The 24,332-nt window shown below is 38.1% G+C and overlaps 1 protein-coding gene across 1 annotated transcript in view; it reads left to right on the top strand.

Moving 5' to 3' along the window:
• The window catches only part of GNAI1 (G protein subunit alpha i1), a 105,919-nt gene that overhangs the window by 41,946 nt on the left and 39,641 nt on the right, over positions 1 to 24,332 (top strand). The window contains exons 3-4 of the mRNA XM_043462934.1: positions 17,720 to 17,762; positions 17,858 to 17,999. Coding sequence (XP_043318869.1) covers positions 17,720 to 17,762; positions 17,858 to 17,999 — 185 coding nt within the window. The remainder of the gene's footprint in view (positions 1 to 17,719; positions 17,763 to 17,857; positions 18,000 to 24,332) is intronic.

Below are 24,332 nucleotides of genomic sequence, written 5' to 3'. Positions count from 1 at the left end.
TTTTTTTCTCCTCTCTGTTGAAGAGTTTCTCACGTTGATCTAATTCAGTGGCCATTTTTAGCAGCTTGCTTTATTGCACTTTTCCAAGGCACCCAACTTAGTTTTTAGGAGGAAACCAAAGCAGATAAAAAAACAAAACACAAACCCTTTTATTTTGTATATTAATATATTGACTGGCATAATGTTTCGTTAAAAAAAATTTTTTTTTTTTAATTCAAACATGAAACAAACAGCACAGGAAAGAAAAGAATAGGCCTATGGGATAAGTAAAAATTTCTGGTTGTTCTCCTTTAGCCACTGTCCCTTGATAGGACACATTGCCACACAGATAGTGACTCTGTTTCCCAGCTTTACTAGCGTGAAACTAGGAAGGTAAATTCTGCTCATGGGGATATGAAGGGAAATAAGCTACAACTTTGGGGTTGTCCCCTTAAAGCACATTGCCTCCACCTCCTCTACTTGTGGTCACCCCCAGTGACTGCAAGTTCGTGTACCAGTGAGCTCCTGGACAGATGCCTGTACCCGAGTAGGGAGCCTTGTCATGGGGTGGCAGAGCAGTAAGGTGGAGGGTGCTCGGGCCTCAGGGCAGGCCTTGGAAGACTCACGTGTGTACTGCTGAGTGAGAGAGCGATGGCATTCTTTCTCTCTTGTTTAAACCACGTCCATTGCCTGAACCAGAATCCTCATTAAAACTTTAAGGTACGTGTGTACATGCCCAAAGCTTGGTGCCCCATGGAATTGAGCTAATCTGAGTCGATAAAAGTAGAAAAGGTAGTATGTGCATTGGATTATGTACTGAAGGGAAGTGTTTGAAGTGGTGAAAGGATGGAGTCAGTTCACATCAGATATGAGACATGTCATCCTAGTCAGATTTATGATTCCTCTGAACAGGCTATGAAGATACTGTATAAAATTTGGGATGTTTGATAGGGGAAAGTATAACATCCATGTCTTTAAAAAAATATGATTGAAGGTTATTGCCTATAAATTGAGTAACAATTCACAGTATTTTATTTTAATCTAAAATCAACTTACTTCCTGCTGATTAGTAGAGAAAATAATAAAATGTTCGATGTTGCTTAAGCTTTAGTCCAATCTGATTACTTGAACAATCATTTATGTAGTGTTCAGATAAAAATGTTTCATCCTTTGCCATCCTTCCTGCTGTTTTCCTTCATTGGTAGGGGGGCAGTGAGTGGGATGGGCGGGAAGAGTGACTTCCTTGGACTCACTGAAGTGGGGACAGGGTTCTGGTCCCTTAGATTTAATATGCTCTGCTTTGCTTCCTTTGGTCACGGAGGTGACAGTTTTCACCTTGGTGCTCCTGGCGTCATAATTGAAGTCTCTGGTGCTATAACTCAGCCTGCCTAGAGCCTGCCTGCTCTGAATGCCTCAGTGCAGCCCTCAGAATCTCTCTCCTGGGTCTTTGTAGAGCCGTGGTCTGGCTGGTTTTCTTGCCTGCCGTATGGGGCCATGGAGCAGGCCTGGCGTATCTCCACTCAGTTTTCACACTCCCTGGGAATTAGCTGTGTTTTGGTTGGAGAAGTTCAACCCCAGTTGCTCCTTGCCTAAATATGGTGTGGTCCTTTTTATTGCCGATGTTAATAAGGGGCTCCACTTGGGAGAAAGTCTGGGGGGGTAATGGAGCAGGCATGATCAGGAAACTTTTGGAAGTGAAAGTGATTTGCTGTGATTAAAATGTGAGATTTATGTGCATGAGTGATGAGATTGGAACGTGAGTTGAAGCAGAGGAGACTAAAGACGATGATGTTATTCAGCTTTAATCATAGAGATATGACCACATTTTTCTAAATAAATTGCATCATTTTGATTGTCTTACAGTGTAAAAAAATTGGAATTATACAGATGTTTGAGGCATAAAATTGCATTATTCAGATACAAACACTTTTCAGTATATTTCTTTCAAGGTACTTTTTTTTTGGTGAGCATGCTCAGTTGTGTCTGACTCTTTGTGACCCCGTGGACTGTAGCCCACCAGGCTCCTCTATCAGTGAAATTTTCCAGGCAAGAATACCAAAGTGGGTTGCCTTTTCCTTCTTTGTTTGGTATGAATATATGTATATCTGGAGTTTAAAACCACTATATTTGTTTGTTTTCTCTCTGTAAGTTGTGTTTGTGTCCTTTGCTGTTTAGAATATTGGTATTTTTCTTGTCATTTAATGTTAATCTATTATGAATTTTAAAAATATACAGTTTCTTTTTCTCTGATGTCTTTGCTATCATGGTGATAGTGGCCTCATAGAATGAGTTCAGAAATGCTCCTTCATCTGCAGTTTTTGGAATAGTCTCAGAAGGATAACTGTTAACTCTTCACTAAATATTTGGTAGAATTCACCTGTTAAGCCATCTGGTCCTGGATTTTTGTTTATTGGGAGTTTTAAAATTACTGATTCGATTTCAGTTATGGTAATTGTCCTGTTCATATTTTCTGTTTCTTCCTGGTTTGGTTTTCAATTTCAGAGAAATTGAACCTTTCTAAGAATTTGTCCATTCCTTCTGGGTTGTCCATTTTATTAGCATATAGTTGCCCACATGGTGGTATTAGTCACTCAGTCATGTCCAACTCTTTGCGACCCCAGAGATTGTAGCCCACCAGGCTCCTCTGTCCATGGGATTCTCCAGGCAAGAATACTGAGATGGGTTTCCATTCCCTTCTCCAGAAGATGTTCCGGCCCAGGGATTGAACCCAGGTCTCCTGCATTGCAGGCAGATTCTTTACTGTATGAGCTACAGGGAAGTAGTCTCTTACTTCTGTGTGTCATTTGTAAGTTTTCCTTTTTTCATTTCTTATTTCATTTGGGCCCTCTCTCTTTTTTCTTGATGATTCCAGCTAAAGGTTTATTGATTTTGTTAATTTTTTCAAATAACCAACTGTTAGCTTCATTGACCTTTTCTACTGTTTTTGTAGTCTCTATTTCATTTATTTTTGCTCTGATCATTATGATTTCTCTCTTATTAACTTCAGATTTTTTTTTTTATAGTTCTTTCCTTGATAGCTTTAGGTGTAAGGTTGGGTTGCTTATTTGAGATTTTTCTTGTTCCCTGAGGGTAAGCTTGTATGGTGTAAATTTCTTCTTAGAACTGCTTTTCCTCCATCCTATAGGTTTTGAATTATTGTGATTTCATTTTCATTTGTCTGTAGGTATTTTTTATTTTCTCTTTGAGTGTTTCAGTGGCTCATTGCTTGTTTAGTAACATATTGTTTAATCTCCATGTGTTTGTACTTTTGCAGTGGTTTTTTTTTTCCCTTGTAGTTGGTTTTTAGCCTCATAGTATTATGCTCAGAAAAGATACTTCATATGATTCCAGTATTCTTATATTGGGTTGGCCAAAAAGTTTGTTCAAGTTTTTCTGTAAAATGTTTCCCAGATGAACTTTTTCATCGACCCAGTATTTACCAAGGTTTGGTTTGTGGCCAGGCATGTGGTCTGTCCTGTGGGATGTTCCATGTGCACGTGAAAGGAATGTGGATTCTGCTGCTTTTAGATGAGATGCTCTATAAGTATCAATTAAGTCCATCTGATGTAATTTGTCATTTAAGGTATGTGTTTTTCCTTATTGATTTTCTATCTGGTGATCTGTCCATTAATGTAAGTGGAGAGTGTTGAAGTCCCCTACTACTATGGTATTACTGTTAATTTCTCATTTTATGTCTATTAACATTTACCTTATATATTGAGGTTTCTCCTTTGTTGGATTGGAAATACACACACAAACACACAATTGTTATATTTTCTCTTTGGTTGATCCTTTGATTATTAAATAGTGTCCTTCTTTGTCTCTTTTTTAAAAAAATTAATTTATTTTAATTGGAGGCTAATTACTTTACAATATTGTGGTGGTTTTGCCATACACTGACATGAATCAGCCGCAGGTGTACATGTGTCCCCCATCCCAAACCCCCTGCCACCTCCCTCCCCATCCCATCCCTCTGGTTCTTCCAGCACACCGACCTGGAGTGCCCTCTTTCCTGCATCAAACTTGGATTGGTGATCTTTTTCACATATGGTAATATACATGTTTCAATGCTATTCTCTAAAATCATCCCACCCTCGCCTTGTCCCACAGGTCCAAAAGTCTGTTCATTATATCTGTGTGTCTCTTTTGCTGTCTCGCATATAGGGTCATCATTACCATCTTTCTAAATTCCATATATATGCGTTAATATACTGTATTGGTGTTTTTTTCTTTCTGACTTACTTCACTCTGTTTAATAGGCTCCAGTTTCATCCACCTCGTTAGAACCGATTCAGATGCATTCTTTTTAATAGCTGAATAATATTCCATCATGTATATGTACCGTAACTTTCTTTGTCTCTTTTGACAGTCTTTTTTTTAAAGTCTGTATTGTCTGATATTAAGTATTTCTACTCTGACTTTCTTTTGATTTTCCTGTGTGTGGAATACGTTTTTCCACCCCCGATTTCAGTTTGCGTGTGTCTCTAGATCTGAAGTGGGTTGCTTGTAGGCAGCAGGTATACAGGTCCTGTTTTTTTGTATCAGATTGTACTGCAAAGTTACAGTAATTAAAGCAGTGTGGTACTGGCACAAAAACAGTATATAGATCAGTGGAATAGGATAGAAAGCCCAGAAATAAACCCATGCATTTATGATCAATTAATCTATGATAAATTAGGAAAGAATTTATCAATACAGTGGAGGAAAGAGAGTCTTCTCAGTAAGTTGTGTTGGACAAGCTACACACTAGTCATAATAGGCATCAGTCTACAAACAGTAAAGGCTTGAGAAGGTGTGGAGAAAAAGGAACCCTCCTACACTGTTGGTAGGAATGTAAATTGGTATAACTGCTATGGAAAACAATTCAAAAGGATACGTGCACCCCAGTGTTCATAGTAACACTATGTGTAACAGCCAAAAAATGAAAGCAACATAAATGTCCATTGATAGATGAATAAAAGATAACAGTGTTATTACTCAGTCATAAAAAAGAATGAAATGATGCCATTTACAGCAACATGGATGGACCCAGAGATTATCATGTTAAGTGAAGTAAGTCAGAGGAATACAGATATCATATGATATCACTTATATGTGAAATCTAAAAGAGTATATATGAACTTATTAGCAAAGTAGTAATAGACTCAGACATAGAAAACAAACTTATGGTTACCAGAAAATAACCAAAGGGGGGATAGTGTGGGGAGAGGGAGAGAAGGGGCTAAATTGGTAGTTTGGGGTTAACATATACAAACTACTATGTAGATAACAGATAAATAACAAGGACCTACTTATTGTATAGCATAGGGAACTATATTCAATATCTGTAATAACCTATAATGGAAAAGAATATGAAAAAGAATGTCTTGGGACTTCCCTTGTGGTCCATTGATTAAGACTCCAAGCTCTCAATGCAGGGGATGTGGGTCCAATCCTTAATCAGGGAACTAAGATCCAGTATGCCACATGATGTGGTCAAAAAAAAAAGTTCAATTAAAAAAATTTTGTGTGTGTGTTTGTGTGGCTGAATCATTTTGCTTTGTATCTGGGAGGAAAAAAAGAAATCTACATTTTGATATTCATTAATTACTGATAGTTTTCCCTGTTTTATAGTTTGCCTCTTAATTTATGGTAATTTTTTTAAACATTTATAGGTTTTGGGACTTTTTGGTTTGTTTATATAGCTATATATTAACATATATATATGATATATGTGTTTGTATATATATATTTGCTTGTATATTTATACCTAGACAGCTTTTAAAAATTAGCATAAAAGTCTGTCTCAGAATCAGAGAAACCTAACCTGACCATGGCCTAAAGAAGATAGCTCTTTAGTTCTCTCATATAATGGGATCTAAGGTTAAGTAGTGCTGGGGTGCTCTGCCTAGCATGACAATTCAGGGACCCACATTCCTGCCTTCTTATTGCCCTACTGTCCTTGGACATTGTCTTAATTCACCCGGTTGGAACAAGACCACAGGGACACCTATTTTCTGGCTTATACGTAGGAACAGGAATGATAGAGTCCAAGCCTGCATTTTCCTTTTAGACACATGGTGATTTGATGAGAAATGTGGGGATATGGCTACACCCAGCAGCAAGTAAGGATGAGCAAGACAGTCTCTAGCTGCCATGCTCTCAGCCACTACTCTTATTGTAATAAAAGAAGAAGAGAACCTGCTTTTTTTTCCTTTATGAACCTGTTTTTAATGGTCAGTCACAGGCTTCCACTCATTTCTTTATTTGGTCTTCCAACAGAATTCTGTTCTCCCTTTCCATGGTTCATATAAATATTCAGTTACATTTTCTTATGCTTTCTTCATGTTATGTATTCTTCTTCCCTTCTCTCTACTCCCTCCCTTTCTGTCATCCAGCCAGTGAATAAATGTGTTCCTGCTATTAGGGATGTCATGGTGACAAAAACCAAGTCCTCCCTTCCCTCATAGCTCACCGTCCAACGGGTGAGAAAGACGTTAAATCTGTGGTTTTAGGAGGGATCAGTGGACTCTGGAGACCCCTGAGACCATTTTCATAATGCTAAGATATTATTTGCCTTTTCTATTGTGTCATTTGCTCTGATGGTACCAAAGTAATAATCAGTCAAACTGCTGAATCACGTCAGTAGCACTGGGTTGTACCAATGGTCATTGTATTCTTCACTACTATGCACTTGTAATTAAAAAATGTTGAAGTCATAAACATTATTTTTATTAAATCTTGACCATTGAGTAAATACCTCTTTAATATTCTGTGTGACCAAATGGGAAGTACTTCCAGACTGCTGTTGCACTTGTTGTCTTGAGAAAGAGCAGTTGTGTGATTGCTTGAGTTGTGAATTGAACTAGATACTGTTTTCCTGGAATACCATTCCATTTTCGTTTGAAAGTCAGAAAAATTATGGTTAATCTGACTTGGGATTTGGCAGTTAGTCAGATGTCACTTCTAGGAAAACAGCAAACAGTATTTGTTGGCAATAATAAAATGTGAGCTTTCAAACAAAAATAAATAAATAAATAAATAGAAATTTTATAACCTTGTCCCTACCACTGGGAGCTTGATACCATTTCACCTAAAGCTTTTTCTGGTGAAATTCTGTGTAATATTACAGTAAAGGCAATGTAAACATAAATGCTTTTTTAAAAATATTGAAAATATGTAGACATTCAGTTCTCTGTAAGTTAGTGAACTAATATCCACATCAGACATAGATAAAAGATCCATTCCAAGTACAAGATTGATTACAATACATTTCTTTGGACTTAAGTCCAAAGAAATGTATTGTAATCAAACTTAAAGCTACTCTTTTCAAATTTTGCTATAGAATCAATGAAAACTATCCATAGTTATCTGCAAATGCTATTAAAATGCTCTTTTGTTTTCTAACTACATTATTATGTGAGAATGTTTTGGCCAAGCCCTGATGCTTGTAGGATCTTAGTTCCACTACCAAGGATGGAACACAGGCTCTTGGCAGCCCTAAGCACTGGACCATCAGAAAATTCCCACCTCAGTTTCATGGTTACTGGCAGAAGACATAAGAGTCTTGGTTCAGAGACAAAAATGACTGTATTACAGCAATTGCAGTTGCCATTATGGCAATTTACCAAGCCCTGATTCCCTAAGGCAACAAGAAGAGAGCCATGGCTACACAGTCTGTGAGTTATGTTGCAATAGAGGAGCCCCGAAATTAGGGCTCCTCAATGTTTTTTTCATGATGTGCAGTGCCTGGGAATTTGTCCCAGAGGATGTGTTATCTTTATTATACTGGACAGCAAAGAGACCTGCCCTTGGTTCCAGAGGAGAGCCTTATCTCTGACTTCAGACTGTTCTCTACATAAACATCCTTGAAAAGATGGTTGAGGACAAAGGCAGTTGCTGCCTCTGCTCATGTACGTTCAGAAATGTGAGAGAGACCCATGGAAAGTTGTACGGCAACATGGGAAGAGTTGCAAGTTTGTGTATTACATTACTCAATGGTCCTTACTAGTAAACAGCTAAGCAAAAACCTGAGAGCAATTAGACTTGAGTTTTAGAAAATGCCATGTATGACTCCCTGATAAAGGAAACCTTCCCCTCCTGTGTGGTACCAAATCATTTTCACAAATGTGTGTAACTGTCATTGGGAACAAAGTTCTCATGCTTTACAGGTCTTCTATGAACTATAAAATCAAACAGTTTTTATAAAATGTATATGCACATTTAAAAGGTAAATAGGAATTTAGTTAGACAAATAGTGATACATTAGTCACAGTAAATTGCACTTACAATGTGGCTCTTGGATTAAGGCATACCTCTTCTACAGTGGGCTATGTGATGACTAATTTTCCCACATCTTTTCTCTGTCTAAACTTCTGTAACTTTTCTTTTTTAAAGGATCCAGTAATTATCATTTGACCTTTACTTGCTGCAAATGCATCATTAACCTCCTTTGTTTTCCCCTCATTAGCTAAAGATAATTAAAGTAATGCTGTTTGGCACAGGGTTAGCCCAAAACTCTTTTCAGGTCCTTGTGACAGAACGCAAACTCGTAACTGACTCATAGTTTGGAAACTGAGTTGAAATTGTCTTCAGTTCTGACTGGAGTGGTGTCTTTCCTCCTCCTTCCAGGTCAGTCCTGGTTTGTGCTTCTGCCCCCTTTAGCTCTCAGCAGTGCCCCACTTCCTATGGTCATTTGTAATGTGATTCCCTAAGTGTGATAAAGGCTCAGGGGTGCTTCAGGCTTTTCTCACCCTAGCTCTCTCTTAGTGCTGCTTCCCTCTGTTCTGGCCCCATCCTTTCATTGTGTCTTCCATGACATGATCATGGAAAATGACTTCTATGGACCAGATTTCACATTATCCTTTCCTGTGATTTCTTTCTTTAACTTTCACATAAAAGGCCAGGGAAGATCTCCAACACCTAGATCTCATTCCTTCCTTGGAGGGGTGGGGGGGGGAAAGCACTGCATCCAAACTGATTTTTTTGTTAAGCTTTTAGTATATATTATGTATATAATATATGGATATATTTACATATATTTCTAAAATTTTTTAATTGTTTATAAAAGATCTATAAGAATAGGGAGTTTTGCTCTCAGACACAACTGTGATTAGAATGCTGGAAACACATGGTCCTTTCTTTGGATAAGGGGGTCTAGTGATTGACAGCCAGACCAGATAGAGTCATGCGTAGACACCTTCTCAAGCAAGGTACAATGTTTGGCACTTGCTTGAGTATCTTAAGACCTATAAACACAAACTCAAATACAGATCCTGAAATTTAGCCATATAGAGGCATTCAAATGACTCAAGATTTCTTAAAATATTCTTGTTACACAAAAACAAAACAAAATACTGAATTAATTCTTGCAGAAAACTTGTAAACTCTCAGGAGTTTGCTTGTAGCACCGGTCCTTTATCCTTCCTCACCCTCACCTTGGATTCTGCAGACTTGACTCTCCGAAACATTGATTCCTCAGTTCAGTTAGCTACTTTTGTGGTCTCTTTGACTAGGCTGCCAGGAAAAAGTTTCCTGTGTTGCCCACAATTCTCCTTTCTTTTGTCCTCCTTTCTAGGGTAGCCTTGCATGTGTAATCATTCTTGCTCAGTGTTACAGTGTGATCCCTATTTCAGACATGAATGTCTTGGGGAATGATTTTATAGGGAATTAATATTTAGAGAAGAGGATCATTTGGGGGAATCTATAGATTCTGGTGTCTACAGTCACTATTTTTATATCCCAGAATGTCAGGTAATCTCATAAAATGTATGTATTCATATAAATGTAAGTCCAGCTTACAGCTAAATAAAAAAGGTTTCTAGATTATTATCTATGTTGGGGACTTATAATTAAAAACAAAGTCTTCTCTCAACCCAGAAATCATCTTCACAATGGTAGTGGAGAAAGAAAACTTTTTTTTTTAATTGAATGGATTGCATCACAGGCAGTCCATTGAGAGACAGAGACAGAAAGGTATCTTACCCTCTTACGTAGCCAAGCTGATACAACCTATTACATACATGTTTTCAAGATAAACAACTAGTTCCTAAATGACAGGCTTTACAACACCTTATGTAATACATGGTTCATCATAACTTTACTGGGTAATTGAAATAATCATCATTTAGCTAATTGACCTTGTCCAGAAGAGACACAAGCTTATCTTGTGATGAGGTAGTTTTGTAACTTGGAGCAAGATATTCAACCAAGTTAGACTTCTGCCCACCTGCAGAAACGGGCAGTTAGGGGTACTCTCTCCCTGATGTTTACCTTTCAAAGAGATGATTCTCAGGTCCTTGAGAAAGACATTCTCCATCATAAAGCTGACAAAAAAGGCCTATTTAGTTTTCCAAAGGGAATACAGTTGTTCTTGGGTATCTACAGGTGATTAGTTCTAGGATCTGCCACAGATTCAACCAGCCTAAGAGTCTGTGTGTAGTACTATGTGAATTTACTGGGGAAAAAAAAAATCCATGTATAAGTGAACCCATTCAATTCAAACCCAGGTTGCTCAAGGGTCAGCTATACATACATTTCAAAGCGAGGGGAAAGTTTTACTTACTTTTATTTTATTTATTTATTTATTTTACTTACATTTAAAACTATTCTAAGTAAATGTCCTAAGAAGAAGGGAGAGAAATTTTCCTTTACTTCCATCAGGGATAATTTAAACCTCTTTAATTTATATTTGCCCTTTGCTGTTGTTCAGTTGCTAAGTTGTGTCCAACTCTTTGCAGTGTGGCAAGCTTCATGATCTCCCAGAGTTTACTCAAACTCATGTCCATTGAGTCAATGATGCCATCCACCCATCTCATCCGTTATCACTCCTTTCTCCTCTTGCCTTCAATATTTCCAGGCATCAGGGTCTTTTTCAGTGAGTCAGCTCTTTGCATCAGGTGGCCAAAGTATTGGAGCTTCAGCTTCCACATCAGTCCTTCCAGTGAATATACTGGATTGATTTCCTTTAGGATTGACTGGTTTGATCTCCTTGAAGTCCAAGGGACTCTGAAGAGTCTTCTCCAACACCACAGTTCGAAAGTATCAATTCTTCGGTACTCAGTCTTCTTTATGGTTCAATTCTCACATCCGTACATGACTACTGAAAAAACCATAGCTTTAACTGTATGGCCCTTTGTTGGCAAAGTAATGCATGCTTTTTAATACACTGTCTAGATTTGTCATATTTGCCCTTGCATCCTCTATATTTGCTTCTATCTTAAAAATAAGGACCTTGATCTTATTAATCTTACAGTAGCTTTATGATTAAACAGAAGTTATTTTAAATGCACTTGTAAATTTGATTTTATTACAGTTTAAATTATTATTTAGTTTTATTCAGTATAAAAATGGTTTAATTAGGGTTTTTTTTAAGTGGAATAGAGTTGTTATCATAGACTCTGAAATACAGTACTTGGATGCAATCTCAAAAACAACAGAATGATCTCTGTTCATTTCCAAGGCAAACCATTCAATATCACAGTAATCCAGGTCTATGCCCTGACCAGCAATGCTGAAGAAGCTGAAGTTGAATGGTTCTATGAAGACCTTCTACAACTAATACCCCAAAAAGATGTCCTTTTCATTATAGGGGAGTGGAATGCAAAAGTAGGAAGTCAAGAAATACCTGGAGTAACAGGCAGATTTGGCCTTGGAGTACAGAATGAAGCAGGGCAAAGACTAATAGCGTTTTACCAACAGAACACACTGGTCATAGAAAACACCCTCTTCCAACAACACAAGATAAGACTACATATGGACATCACCAAATGGTCAATACCAAAATCAGATTAATTATATTCCTGGCAGCCAAAGATGGAGAAGTTCTATACAGTCAGCAAAAACAGGACCGGGAGCTGACTATGGCTCTGATCCTGAACTCCTTATTGCCAAATTCAGACTTAAATTGAAGAAAGTAGGGAAAACCACTAGACCATTCAGGTATGACCTAAATCAAATGCCTTACAATTACACAGTGAAAGTGAGAAATAGATTCAAGGGATTAGATCTGTTAGAGTGCCTGAAGAACTATGAAGGAAGGTTCGTGACATTGTACAGGAGGCAGGAATTAAGACCATCCCCAAGTTAAAAAAAAGCAAAAAGGCAAAATGGCTGTCTGAGGAGGCCTTACAAATAGCTGTGAAAAGAAGAGAAGTGAAAGGCAAAGGAGAAAAGGGAAGATATACCCATTTGAATGCAGAGTTCCAAAGAATAGTAAAGAGAGATGAGAAAGCCTTCCTCAGTGATCAGTGCAAAGAAATAGAGGAAAACAATAGAAAGGGAAAGACTGGAGATCTCTTGAAGAAAATTAGAGATACCAAGGGAACATTTCATGCAAAGATGAGTTCGACAAAGGACAGAAATGGTATGGCCCTAACAGAAGCAGAAGATATTAAGAGGTGGCAAAAATACACAAAAGAACTATATAAAAAAGATCTTCATTACCCAGATAATGATGATGGTGTGATCACTCACCTAGAGGCAGACATCCTGGAATGCAAAGTCAAGTGGGCCTTAGGAAGCATCACTACAAAGAAAGCTAGTGGAGGTGATGGAATTCCAGTTGAGCTATTTCAAATCCTAAAAGATGATGCTGTGAAAGTGTTGCACTCAATATGCCAACAAATTTGGAAAACTCAGCAGTGACCATAGGACTGGAAAACTGTTTCATTCCAATCCCAAAGAAAGGCAATGCCGAGGAATGTTCAAACTACCCACTCAATTGCACTTATCTCACACGCTACCATAGGAATGCTCAAAATTCTCCACGCCAGGCTTCAACAGTACGTGAACTGTGAACTTTCAGGTGTTCCAGCTGGATTTAGAAAAGGTAGAGGAACCAGAGATCAAATTGCCAACATCCGCTAGATCATCAAAAAAGCAAGAGAGTTCCAGAAAAACATCTACTTCTGCTTTCTTGACTATGCCAAAGCCTTTGACTGTGTGGATCACAATAAACTGTGGAAAATTCTTCAAGAGATGGGAATACCAGACCACCTGACCTGCCTCTTGAGAAATCTGTGTGCAGGTCAGGAAGCAACAGTTAGAACTGGACATGGAACAACAGACTGGTTCCAAATAGGAAAAGGAATAAGTCAAGGCTGTATATTGTCACCCTGTTTATTTAACTTATATGCAGAGTACATCATGAGAAACACTGGGCTGGATGAAGCACAAGCTGGAATCAAGATTGCCAGGAGAAATATCAGTAACCTCAGATATGCAGACAGCACCACCCTTATGGCAGAAAGTGAAGAAGAACTAAAGAGCCTCTTGATGAAAGTGAAACAGGAGAGTTAAAAAGTTGACTTAAAACTCAACATTCAGAAAACTAAGATCATGGCATCTGGTCCCATCACTTCATGGGAAATAGATGGGGAAACAGTGGAAACAGTGACAGACTTTATTTTTTGGGCTCCAAAATCACTGCAGATGGTGGCTGCAGCCATGAAATTAAAAGACTCTTACTCCTTGGAAGAAAAGTTAAGACCAACCTAGGTAGCATATTAAAAAATAGAGACATTACTTTGTCAACAAAGGTCCATCTAGTCAAAGCTATGGTTTTTCCAGTAGTCATGTGTGGATGTGAGAGTTGGACTATAAAGAAAGCTGAGTGCCGAAGAATTGGTGCTTTTGAACTGTGGTGTTGGAGAAGACTCTTGAGAGTCCCTTGGACTGCAAGGAGATCCAGCCAGTCCATCCTAAAGGAAATCGGTCCTGAATATTCATTGGAAGGACTGCTGCTGAAGCTGAAACTCCAATCCTTTGGCCACCTGATGGGAAGAACTGACTCATTTGACAAGACCCTGATGCTGGGAAAGATAGAAGGCGGAGGAGAAGGGGACGACAGCGGATGAGATGGCTGGATGGCATCACCGAGTCTGTGGACATGAGTTTGAGTAAACTTCGGGAGTTGGTGATGGACAGGGAGGCCTGGCATGCTGCAGTCCATGGGGTTGCAAAGAGTTGGACATAACTGTGCTACTGAACTGAGTTTGTCAGGAGCTCAGCGTAAGGTGACTTTGGCTAAATCAGTATTTTCATGCTCAACAGCCTGTGATGTTGGGTACCTGAAACTGTTAAGTTATATAAATGTGCACCCAAGCAGAGAATCAGACAAAGAACTGTTGGTTTGTTGCTAAGTCATGTCTGCTTCTTTTGCGATCCCATGACTGTAGCCTGCCAGGATCCTCTGTCCATGGGATTCCTAGGCCAAAATATGGAGTGGCTTACCATTTCTTTCTCCAGGGGATCTTCCCAACCCAGGGACAGAACCCGCATCTTTTCATGGGCAGGCAATTCTTTACCACTCAGCCACCAGGGATGTCCTGGACAAAGAATACTGGGAAAAAGACAAGTTTGTGTTTTCTGAGTTTGGAGGTCTTTTTTCTTTTACACTTCACTGCAGTTAAAATTCCGAATTTCCCTAGACAGCCCCTCAACAAACATCGGGAGTAGGCACTATTTGCTTATCATTTTTATAACTGTAACTTATATAATTCTATTCATGGGCTTAGAATCTAGCCAAGGGTGACTTGACTTCGACCTTTATGTGATTTTGTCTTTCCCCTCCTCCTCCCTCTGCTTGTCAGCACGTGGCCGTGCCCGCAGGCGAGTCCCGGTCCGCGTCTCTGGTGGGGAGCCCCGACTCTCCCATCATCTGTGTGGTGTGTTACCAGATGCCGAGCCCCACTGCCCGCAGCTGCTGGGTGCATGTTTGCTCACAGACTTGCAGTTTTCCATCTGCCACTTCCTCTTTAAAGAGAGGCCTGGGGGATCCCCCTCAGCGGCCTTGTGGTTCCTGTGGCCACGTTGCACACATTCCTGCCCACCACCCTGAAGTCTCTCATTTCACACCGACCAGCTTGTCGAGAGTTGCTTTAGAGGCCACCTAGTCACCTGACTGGGTCAGCTTTGTGACTGCAGGGGTCTGTGACTAGGATCTCTCCTGACGACAGGTGTCACATATTCCTTGTTTCTTCTTGAAAGAAGGCTTCTCTCACTCTTAACCTCACCTATGGATTGAATCGAAAAGCGATAGCTGCCTCGCTGAGTTCGGCTAGGAAAATTTACCCTTTTCTCCTTTATCCTGCCTCCATGACCTCTGAGGTTTTTGGTTTTTTTGTTTGTTTGTTTCTTTAATATATAAATAATTGCTTCCTGTCAGTCTCTCAAACAAGACCGTGCTGAGATTTGTAGAGAACTAGTCTCCTGTATGCTGTATGGAAAGAATAGCAGTGTTTAGAATGTTGGAACCATAACAAGGCAGCGTTTCTGATTTTCCTATTAAGAGTCTGTGTGGAACTAAGAATTGAAAGCTAATTACATAAATCTTTAAATTTTGATAGATCCCCCACCCCCTAGTGTTTCTGCCTCTGGGATATCTATTCCACAGAGGGTACCTTGTATCTAGCAAAAAAAATCAGTTAAACATTCAACCAATGACACTGCCACCCCTCACTCTTAAATGTTAAACATCTTTCAGGATTTTTTTGAACCGCAAACCATTGACTAGATTCTCTATTGCTCATACAATAATCGGTGACATGGGAAGTGAATCTGAATTTAAAAATAATGTCTAACATTAGGAAAACTTGCTTTTTTCTCATTAAGATTTTAAAATTTTCATCTGTATACACATAGTTTAGCTAGTAGCTTTTCTGTTCTTTACTGTTTCTGATTTTTCCACCTTGTGTGGTTCTCAGACCTCATGGACGTGTGTCATGTAAGCCTTTCTCTGAGCCTCTGGGTTGTTTCACTGACAGAATGGGGGTGTCACCATAGCACGCCTGCTGCTGAGTCAAGGAGCAGGGCCCTGGAAGCACAGAGGTCCCTTGGAGATAGCTCTGCTGGAAACTGTTGAGGGCGTGTGACTTGGGGAGACCTCTCCTGAATTAGAGAAATGTGTGAGCCATGATGCCTACAATTGTGCTTTTCATAGAGCCAAGTATACTGTTGCTGATTAATAAATAATGGGTTGTTTATCTTGGAGTTGTTTGTATTGGCAGATGCCCTCTAAGATTCAAAGGCTGTCTGTAAACGAATAATGCCCTCATTGTTTATTCAGCGCCTGCTTTTCTATTTAATATGCAGCTATCTGGGAGAAATTTCTTGAATATCAAATCACAAGTAAAATGTAAGCAGTTTTTTTCCCCCAGATTTCCAAATAGGCCATTTAACTGTGGCTCATTCTCAGATGTTCTAATGATCTGGTTGTGTGTGAGGGAGAAGGGCAAGGGAGTGAGGCCCAGAAGTTTGCCATCTACCAGATCCATCACAGATAGCTTAAATAAATTCAGGTACATTTCTGGCTGATGGTGTGTCTAGCACAGGTTAGCTGCTGGGCTTTCAAGCGGAAAATGTGCAAAGGGCCGGGCAGCGGGGATCACAGTGGGAGCAGGTCGGGAAAGGCTGATGAAGGAGGTGGGTCTGGTGGTTGACACAGCATCACTGGTGTGGCACCAGGAACAGAGCAAATTACACTCGGCAGGGGAAACCGTATGTTTGAAGACTTGTGGCGTCATCAGCAGTAGGCGTTCTGGGAACTGTAAGTTCAGTGATTCTGGAGCATAAAGCACTGTAGGAGTGGCCCTGGGAAAATGGGAATATGAGGCCCAGATGATGAAAATCCCGAACCCCGTCTCTCTCGCAGGAGTGACGGCTCCATGATGTGTAGCTCTGGCCGAAGACAGCGTGAAGCTGTCACCCCTTCCTTGTTCTGTGTGCTATGCTCAGATGTTCTCAGTATCTAGAGGGCTCTGATTTTATAAAGGGCCACTGTGTGATTAATATTTTCATGTTGCAATGGCATAATTCTAGAGACTCAAATGGTGAGGAGATCGTGCATGAGCACAGAGGGTCAGGGAGAGTTTTGTTTTTTTTTTTAGGGATAGTTTTGAAACTGGGTTTATGCCTCAGGTGGTAGTGATATAGAAAAACATGGGCGGAGATATTTCCTTCTGCATACCTTTGCATCCTCAGTGCTGGCAAAGTGTGTTGGCTCTGTCGGTTGTTTAATAATGGTGATCAACTATATATAATGCATGAGACATTGTTATTTTAACATATTTAAAAATAATTTTCATGGTTTCTTGGTACTGCCGGCTATCTGATTCACAAGAGGCAAAGGTTAAAATTATGATAATTGGCCAAACAGTTAAATGTCTTCCAGTGAGGGGCAAAATCTTGAATAAAATTAATTTATATTGCTTCAGTGTAAGCCATAACAGAAGGAATTTTTTTAAGTGCTTTAGGGAATACATAAAAACAACGATGAAAGCATTTTTTTTCAGTTGAGTTTTAAGTATTATGATGTAATAAATATTTGGGACTTATTTTTAAGAAATTTTCAGTATTTTGGAAACCAATAAAGATCATTTTGATATAAAATAAAATTTAGTCACAGATGTTAGAAAAAATGGTTACCAGTGTAAAAGGGGGTAGACTGGGATATATATATGTACACACTACTCTATATATAATACATAACTGATAAGGGCCTACTATATAGCACAGGAAACTATACTCAATACTCTGTAATGACCGTATATGGGAAAATATATTTTTCATGTATGTGTGTGTATAATTGATTTACTTTGCTCTACAGCAGAAAGTAATACAGCAATGTAAATGAACTATACTCCAATTTAAAATAATGTTTTAAAAAATTCAACTGTGAGAGAGAATGTGTGTGTTTGGGAGTTGGATATACATAAGTGATAAAATTAGAAATCCCGTAATTACTTTATTTCACATTTTTTAGGTGCTGGTGAATCTGGGAAAAGTACAATTGTGAAGCAAATGAAGTAAGTAGATTTAAAACATTAATTTTTTTTTTATGTTGTTTAAGTGTACCGTTCCCTCAAAGGAAGTAAGTATTCTTTTTTTCCTTTTGTCTCAGAATTATCCACGAAGCTGGTTATTCAGAAGAGGAATGTAAGCAGTACAAAGCAGTGGTCTACAGTAACACCATCCAGTCAATTATCGCTATCATTAGGGCCATGGGGAGATTGAAGATTGACTTCAGTGACTCGGCCCGGGCGGTAAGTTACTAAAGTCCTTGGAGCAGACCAGAAGAGTTAAAAAAAAAAAAAACAAAGCTTGCATGATAACACCATACTGTATTTATCAGCTGTCTCAGGACCAGAAGAATAGTAGTGAGTGAAGAAGGTCAGAAGCTTTAGATGTGAGTAGAGTAAGAATACACAGATTTGCATAATCTTCCCATTAGAGCCAGAATGCTTTCCTTATCCATCAGACGGTTTGGCCCACTCAGTAACCATTTTCTATATAACATAGTATACTGACTACCTCTGACTCTCCATAATGGTTTTGAGTAGATACTACCGGGTTCAGTAAACTGCCTACACTGGCATTCTTCAGAATTTGTTTACATGATTTGGAATGCTGAAATGATCTAAATATTTGTGTTCATGCCCAGACTAAAAAGCAGTCTAGTCTCAGATGATGAAAACAGTATACAGTTTGCTTATCTTTGGAATCAGAAAATACTGGCTATTAGAAAACATCTTTCAGAATTTCAAAGCTAGAAGGACAAGGACCTTAGGAGACAGGCTAGTTCCACCGCTTCGTTTTAGCAGTAAAGAAACTGGAACCCAGGACATTACATGATAAGAAAGATGGCAGTGTGCTGTGCTTCCTTCTGTGACCCAGTGTGTAACTTGTTTTCAGTTTGATTGGAAACAGCCTCAGCCTGGCCCATATATTACATTTTCCTCTTTTCTCCGCAGTCCTGGGTTGCTTAATCTGTTTCAAATTTTTTTTTATTTGTGTATGGTTTATTCTTCACTGATTCTTTTTTTTTAAATAACATGGTAAAACTTGATGTTTCTGGAAACCTTTAAGTGAATCTCTAGATTAGTTTTTAATATTTTGGTACAAAGTAGATGTACATTATTACTACTGTTACTACTACTACCCCCTTTTATAGTTCCTTTTTATTTTTATGTGTTCAATATGTGTGTGATCTCCCTAATAATACTATAAATACTTTTTTGTATAGAGACCATAACTTTTTGTCTTCTTAGGTCTGCCAGGTTTTTGATTTTATATATAGGCTCAATTTGTACTTAATAGGAAAAAAAAATGAATGAAAGCAGCGTTAGAAAACATACATTGGGGAAATCTGTAATAATTTGCTTATTTTGTATAATAAGTCACTAAAATTTCTTTATAAGTTGTGGGACATATTAACTTACTAAGCTTTTTTTTTAAAATAAGGATTAAAAAGCTTCATGTAATGAATTAAAATTTTCAAAGACTTCAGGATCATTTTTAATAATAATTCATAGCATTATTCTAACTTATCTTTTCTGAAACAGCATTTGATCATATCCAGACAATTTTTGCCTTATCTCCTATCCATTCAGGCTGTAACTTATTCATTTATCGTTATTCATTCAGGAAATGTTTTTGAGCTCTTAGTCATACACAAGAGAGCTACCCTACGATAAAGAATTGAATAAATTGTACTTTACATTAATTCCAATTCATGTGTACAGTATTATGCCTTCAGATCTTACATGTGATTATTAAAGAGAAAGGTTTTGTAGCCTCCATTGTGTGAGGTAATGAAGGGTCAAGGCAAGCTGCCTTTTTATGAGGTCTTTTTATTTTCATATTTTTCTCAAGAAATATTTTCATTTTGTGTCCTTTAGAGGCAGATTTGGGCTTAATTTCAGGACTGACTGGGCTTCCCTGGTGGCTCAGCTGGTAAAGAACCCACCTGCAATGAGGTAGACCTGGGTTCGATCCCTGGGTTGGGAAGATCCGGGAAGGGCTTCCCAATCCACTATTCTGGCCTGGAGAATTCAATGGACTATATATATAGTCCATGGGGTGGCAAAGAGTTGGACACGACTGAGCAACTTTCAGAGACTTTGTTTCAGGACTGACTGGGAATAACTGCTCTCACACCGGTGTTTTTTTTTTTTTTTTAACTCGTTTTCTGATGCTTTTGGAATCTACACGGGGGCCTGCTCTGGTCAGGTTTGCTTCATCCGTGCTAGTTTCTCCCACTCTTTCTAGACTGTCTAGCTGTATCCTAGTAACTTATTTTCTTCCTTCCTTATGACTGTTACCTCTGCTAATGTTAGCCATTGTTACTGTTTCACACAGATGTCTTCAGGCTGTTTAATCAGTTTTGATTGGTCTATTCCATGTCTTTGCAGCCTTGCTTCTATGCAAATTTTAAAAGACTATGAGGCTCTGGAAATGGTGCTCAGGAATACAAAGATGAATTAAAGACAGCTTGGTCTTTGAGCTTGATAATTGGAGCATGTGTTAAGAGTTGTCTAGACCAAAACAAGGGAAAAAAGCATTCTAGAAAGAAGAAACTGTATAGTGAAAGGCTGAATATATTTCTTTTTCTAAGGTATCAATTCTTGGAAGTGTTAGCCTTAAGTTGAAGGATAACCAGATATTTAAGTGTGAAGGTACTATAGTTTTTTCTGTTCTCAGAAAAAACACAAAGTGAATAATCTCTTCTAGCAACTGTGTGCATCAGTGTCAACTCAGTCTCATTAACTTAGATACGTCAACATTTGAGTTATTTAATACCTTTTTTTGTAAGTTTATTTGGCTTTACTGGATTTTTCGTTGTAGCATGTGGGATCTAGCTCCCTGACTCGGGATCAAGTGCAAGCCCCCTCCTTTAGGAGCAAGGAAGCTTAGCCACTGGGCTGACCACCAAGGATTGTCCTGAACATGTTAATATCTTAGTGAAAAATTACTCTTTTTTTCTCTACTAGCTTTTATTTTCTTGATTTTTGCTGAGGTTGAGAATCTTTTTATATCTCTTCTTAGTATTGAACTTAGTATTTAGACTCCTCTTAGTAGTCTTTACTTAGTTCTGTTTAATACCTTGTCATTTTTCACATTGAGTCTCAGAATATTAGGGATATTGCTTCTTTATACTTTGCAAATATTTTTATTCAGGATATTTCTTTTATTGTTTTAAAACAGTATTTTTCTTATGTTAGAAATCCTCATTTTCTTTAGTCAATTCTGACTTCTGTGTTTTGTGCCTTTAGATATTCTTCATCTTAAAATTGTTTTTAAAAACATATCTTCTTTTTCTAGAATAACGTGTCCACTCACCTGGAAATGTTATGTGTGTCTCCTGCTAGGTGGAATCTAAGTATGTTTTATAGTTTGATCATCTCTTGCCTTACAAACCATGTATTAAGTACTCCATTCCTGAGTGACTTGAAAATGCTACCCTTAGCATTATATTGAGTGTTTTTAGACTCCAGTTTTTTGTTTTTTTTTTTCTCACTGATGCATTCTTTTTTCCCCAACTCAGTCACTTATTTTCATCATAAGATGGAAATAATAACAACATCTACCTTTTAGAGTTGTGAGGGATAATGACAAGACTTTACCGCATGTCTTGGTCATAAGAGATTTCAATAAATATTTATTACTGCTGCTGTCATTTATAATGACTACACTACTGTTATAATTTTTGTCAGAGTAACATTTAGTTTCTCTTGATTCATAGGGCATTGGTATCTGCTAGGGTAAGTGCATCCATTCCACTATCCTTATTTAACCAAAATATCAAGGCTACTATCCATTTCTCTTCCAGATGAACTCAGGAATCATTGTAATTCCCCACATCCCTATTGAAACGAAAAAAACGAAAAAGCCTGTCAGTATCTTAACTGGAATTATATTTTAATATGTAGGCTAACTGGGTGAGTGAGAACTGATGACAAAATGTATTTTAAATTTTAAGAGATGGTGACTAATTTGCTGTGGTTTGCTTCATATTTGGCAGCTAGTGAATTTGCAAAGCACATTACACATTAGTTATTTAAAATGAAAGGGAGCAAAATTATTTTCAAGGCTGGCATAGAGCAATCAAATTTTGTGCCTAATATACTTTCAGAACTCTCATAATGAGTGTAGTCAGTCTGTGGATGACAATACTGATAAATTATATTACTTTGTTTTTAATAATGTGCAGTTAGGGAAGCCTTGAATTGGGGCCTATAAACATGTCTTAGGCACTGCACATAAGCATGTACACAGGTGAGCACAGAGGGGAAGTAATTAGACAGACTTGCAGCAATTGACATAGTAATTTATATGTTAACTCATATTATATGTTAACTCTTATATTATATGTTAAGTGAAGTCGCTCAATCATGTCTGACTCTCTGCGACCCCATGGACTGTAGCCCACCAGGCTCCTCGGTCCATGGGATTTTCCAGGCATGAATACTGGAGTGGGTTGCCGTTTCCTTCTCCAGGGGATCTTCCCGACTCGGGGATCGAACCCGGGTCTCCCGCATTGTAGGCAGATGCTTTACCGTCTGAGCTACCTTAATTTCCAATAGTATTAGTATTAAAAGATTAGAAACAAAAGAAGATAAAACACAGGGCTGATCTTTCATCCAAGAAGGCTTGAGAAGTACTTCCTTAGAATACTCTGGGCTGTAAGGAACAGAAAACCTTGCCTTGAATTGACTTAAGCTCCCTTGCTCCCCCAAACCTCAGTATGCTGCTGCTGCTGCTAAGATGGAACTCTGTGCGACCCCACAGACGGCAGCCCACCAGGCTCCTCTGTCCCTGGGATTCTCCAGGCAAGAACGCTGGAGTGGGCTCCTGCACTGTGGCCACTTTTCTCTTCCTCTGGTTTTTGCATTTATTTCATTAGTTAGTTACATTACATCTGTCTGCCAGATTTGCCAGATTGCTTCTGAGAAAGGCTGTACTTTCCTAGCCGCAGCACTGTTTCTCAGCTGTCTCAGTAGCCAAAATCTTGCAGTCTTAAATTTTAAAAATATTGGCTAGTTTAAGTCTTACTTCAATTTAATTTGCATTTTCAGTTTTTTCATACAACTCTGCATTTTTCCTTGTCTTCATTGACTCTTTTTCTCTACGTTTGTCACCTGTTTTATCCTGTATTCACTTATTGATTAGAATCTTGGTGTTTTGATTAATCTCTTTGCTTGTTTGTATGTATATGGGCTTCCCAGGTGGCTCATTGGTAAAGACTCTGCCCTGCCAAGCAGGAGACATGAGTTCAGACCCTGGGTCTATATGGTTCCATGGATAAGGAAATGGCAACCTACTGCAATATTCTTGTCTGGGAAATCCCATGAACAGAGGGGCCTGGCGGGCTACAGTCCATGGGGTCACAAAGAATGGACACAACTTAGCCAGTAAACAACAACAAATGTACAAGTATAGTAACTCTTTGTCCACTAATGCATAGGTTCTCTCACATTTGGCTTACTGCCTTTCATCTTAGGTTTTCATAAAAAAAAAATTCCCCTATTATTTATTCCATTATGTTTAAATTTAGATAGTCTTCTCTCAACCAAAGATTTACTGAATATTTATGATATTTTATGAGTTTTTTTAGGGAGTGAATTTCAGCGTTGTTTCTATGCTAGATCCTCAAACCCCTCTGACACTTTGCTGTATGCATGGAATAAGGATCTACACTATTTTTTTCCTCTTCAGATGGCTATCTAAATATTCACAAGTGTTTTTTAAGTAATTGCATTCTTTCCTGATTTATCTTGCCACCTTTATAAGGTCAGATTTGGGGCTCCCCACCCCCATTGATCTTAATACCAGATGTTTTACATGTTGTAGACTTTTAATATCTGATCATTTTAGCCCTCTGCCCCCAGTATTCTTTTTCAAAATGTTTCTAGTTATTTCTACTTGTTATTTTCCCAGATCAGTGTTTGAATTATTTATAGTAGTAGTCTGGTTTATATTTGAGAACTAAGATGAAGAAGTTATGTTGTTTTTGATTCTGAGAAATAATGATTTGTATATGTGGAAAGTGATACTAACCTTAATTTGAAATATATTATGTCCCTCCAGCAATGCTTTACTCAATTCATGTATTATTCATTACATATTTATCTATGTCTTTTGACAATAGTTTCTATTGTCCATACAAAGAACACTTAAATATTTATTTTATTGATTTGATATTTTAAAATACATACATTTATAAGATTAATACATACATGTTATATTTATGTAATATATTGTAATTTCTCTTTTTGACATAATGAAGCTCACACTTACTGCAATTTAGTCAAGTTTTGCCTCTGCAGTTTAAAATTAGATTATTTTATTTTTAGCACCCCCCATTTCCTTGTCTCAGTCATTTTTACTTTAGCTATATTTCTGTTTTTAGAGAAAAAAAGTTTTATGTTTATTTTTTAATGAAAGTATTTCTTTAATGTCTGGGATTAGCACCAGGAGCTGTGGAGAGGTGACTTCACTAACATTCTCAGTATTTCCTATTGAGTACACTAACTTTGGTAAAAGCTGTATAGTCGTCTTAAATTTATAGGAGTGATTGTATGCTATAGAAATGTGGT

Source organism: Cervus canadensis, chromosome 3 (genome assembly GCF_019320065.1).
Source record: "Cervus canadensis isolate Bull #8, Minnesota chromosome 3, ASM1932006v1, whole genome shotgun sequence".
Lineage (NCBI taxonomy): Eukaryota > Metazoa > Chordata > Mammalia > Artiodactyla > Cervidae > Cervus > Cervus canadensis.
This window is presented reverse-complemented; position numbering and strand designations above follow the sequence as displayed.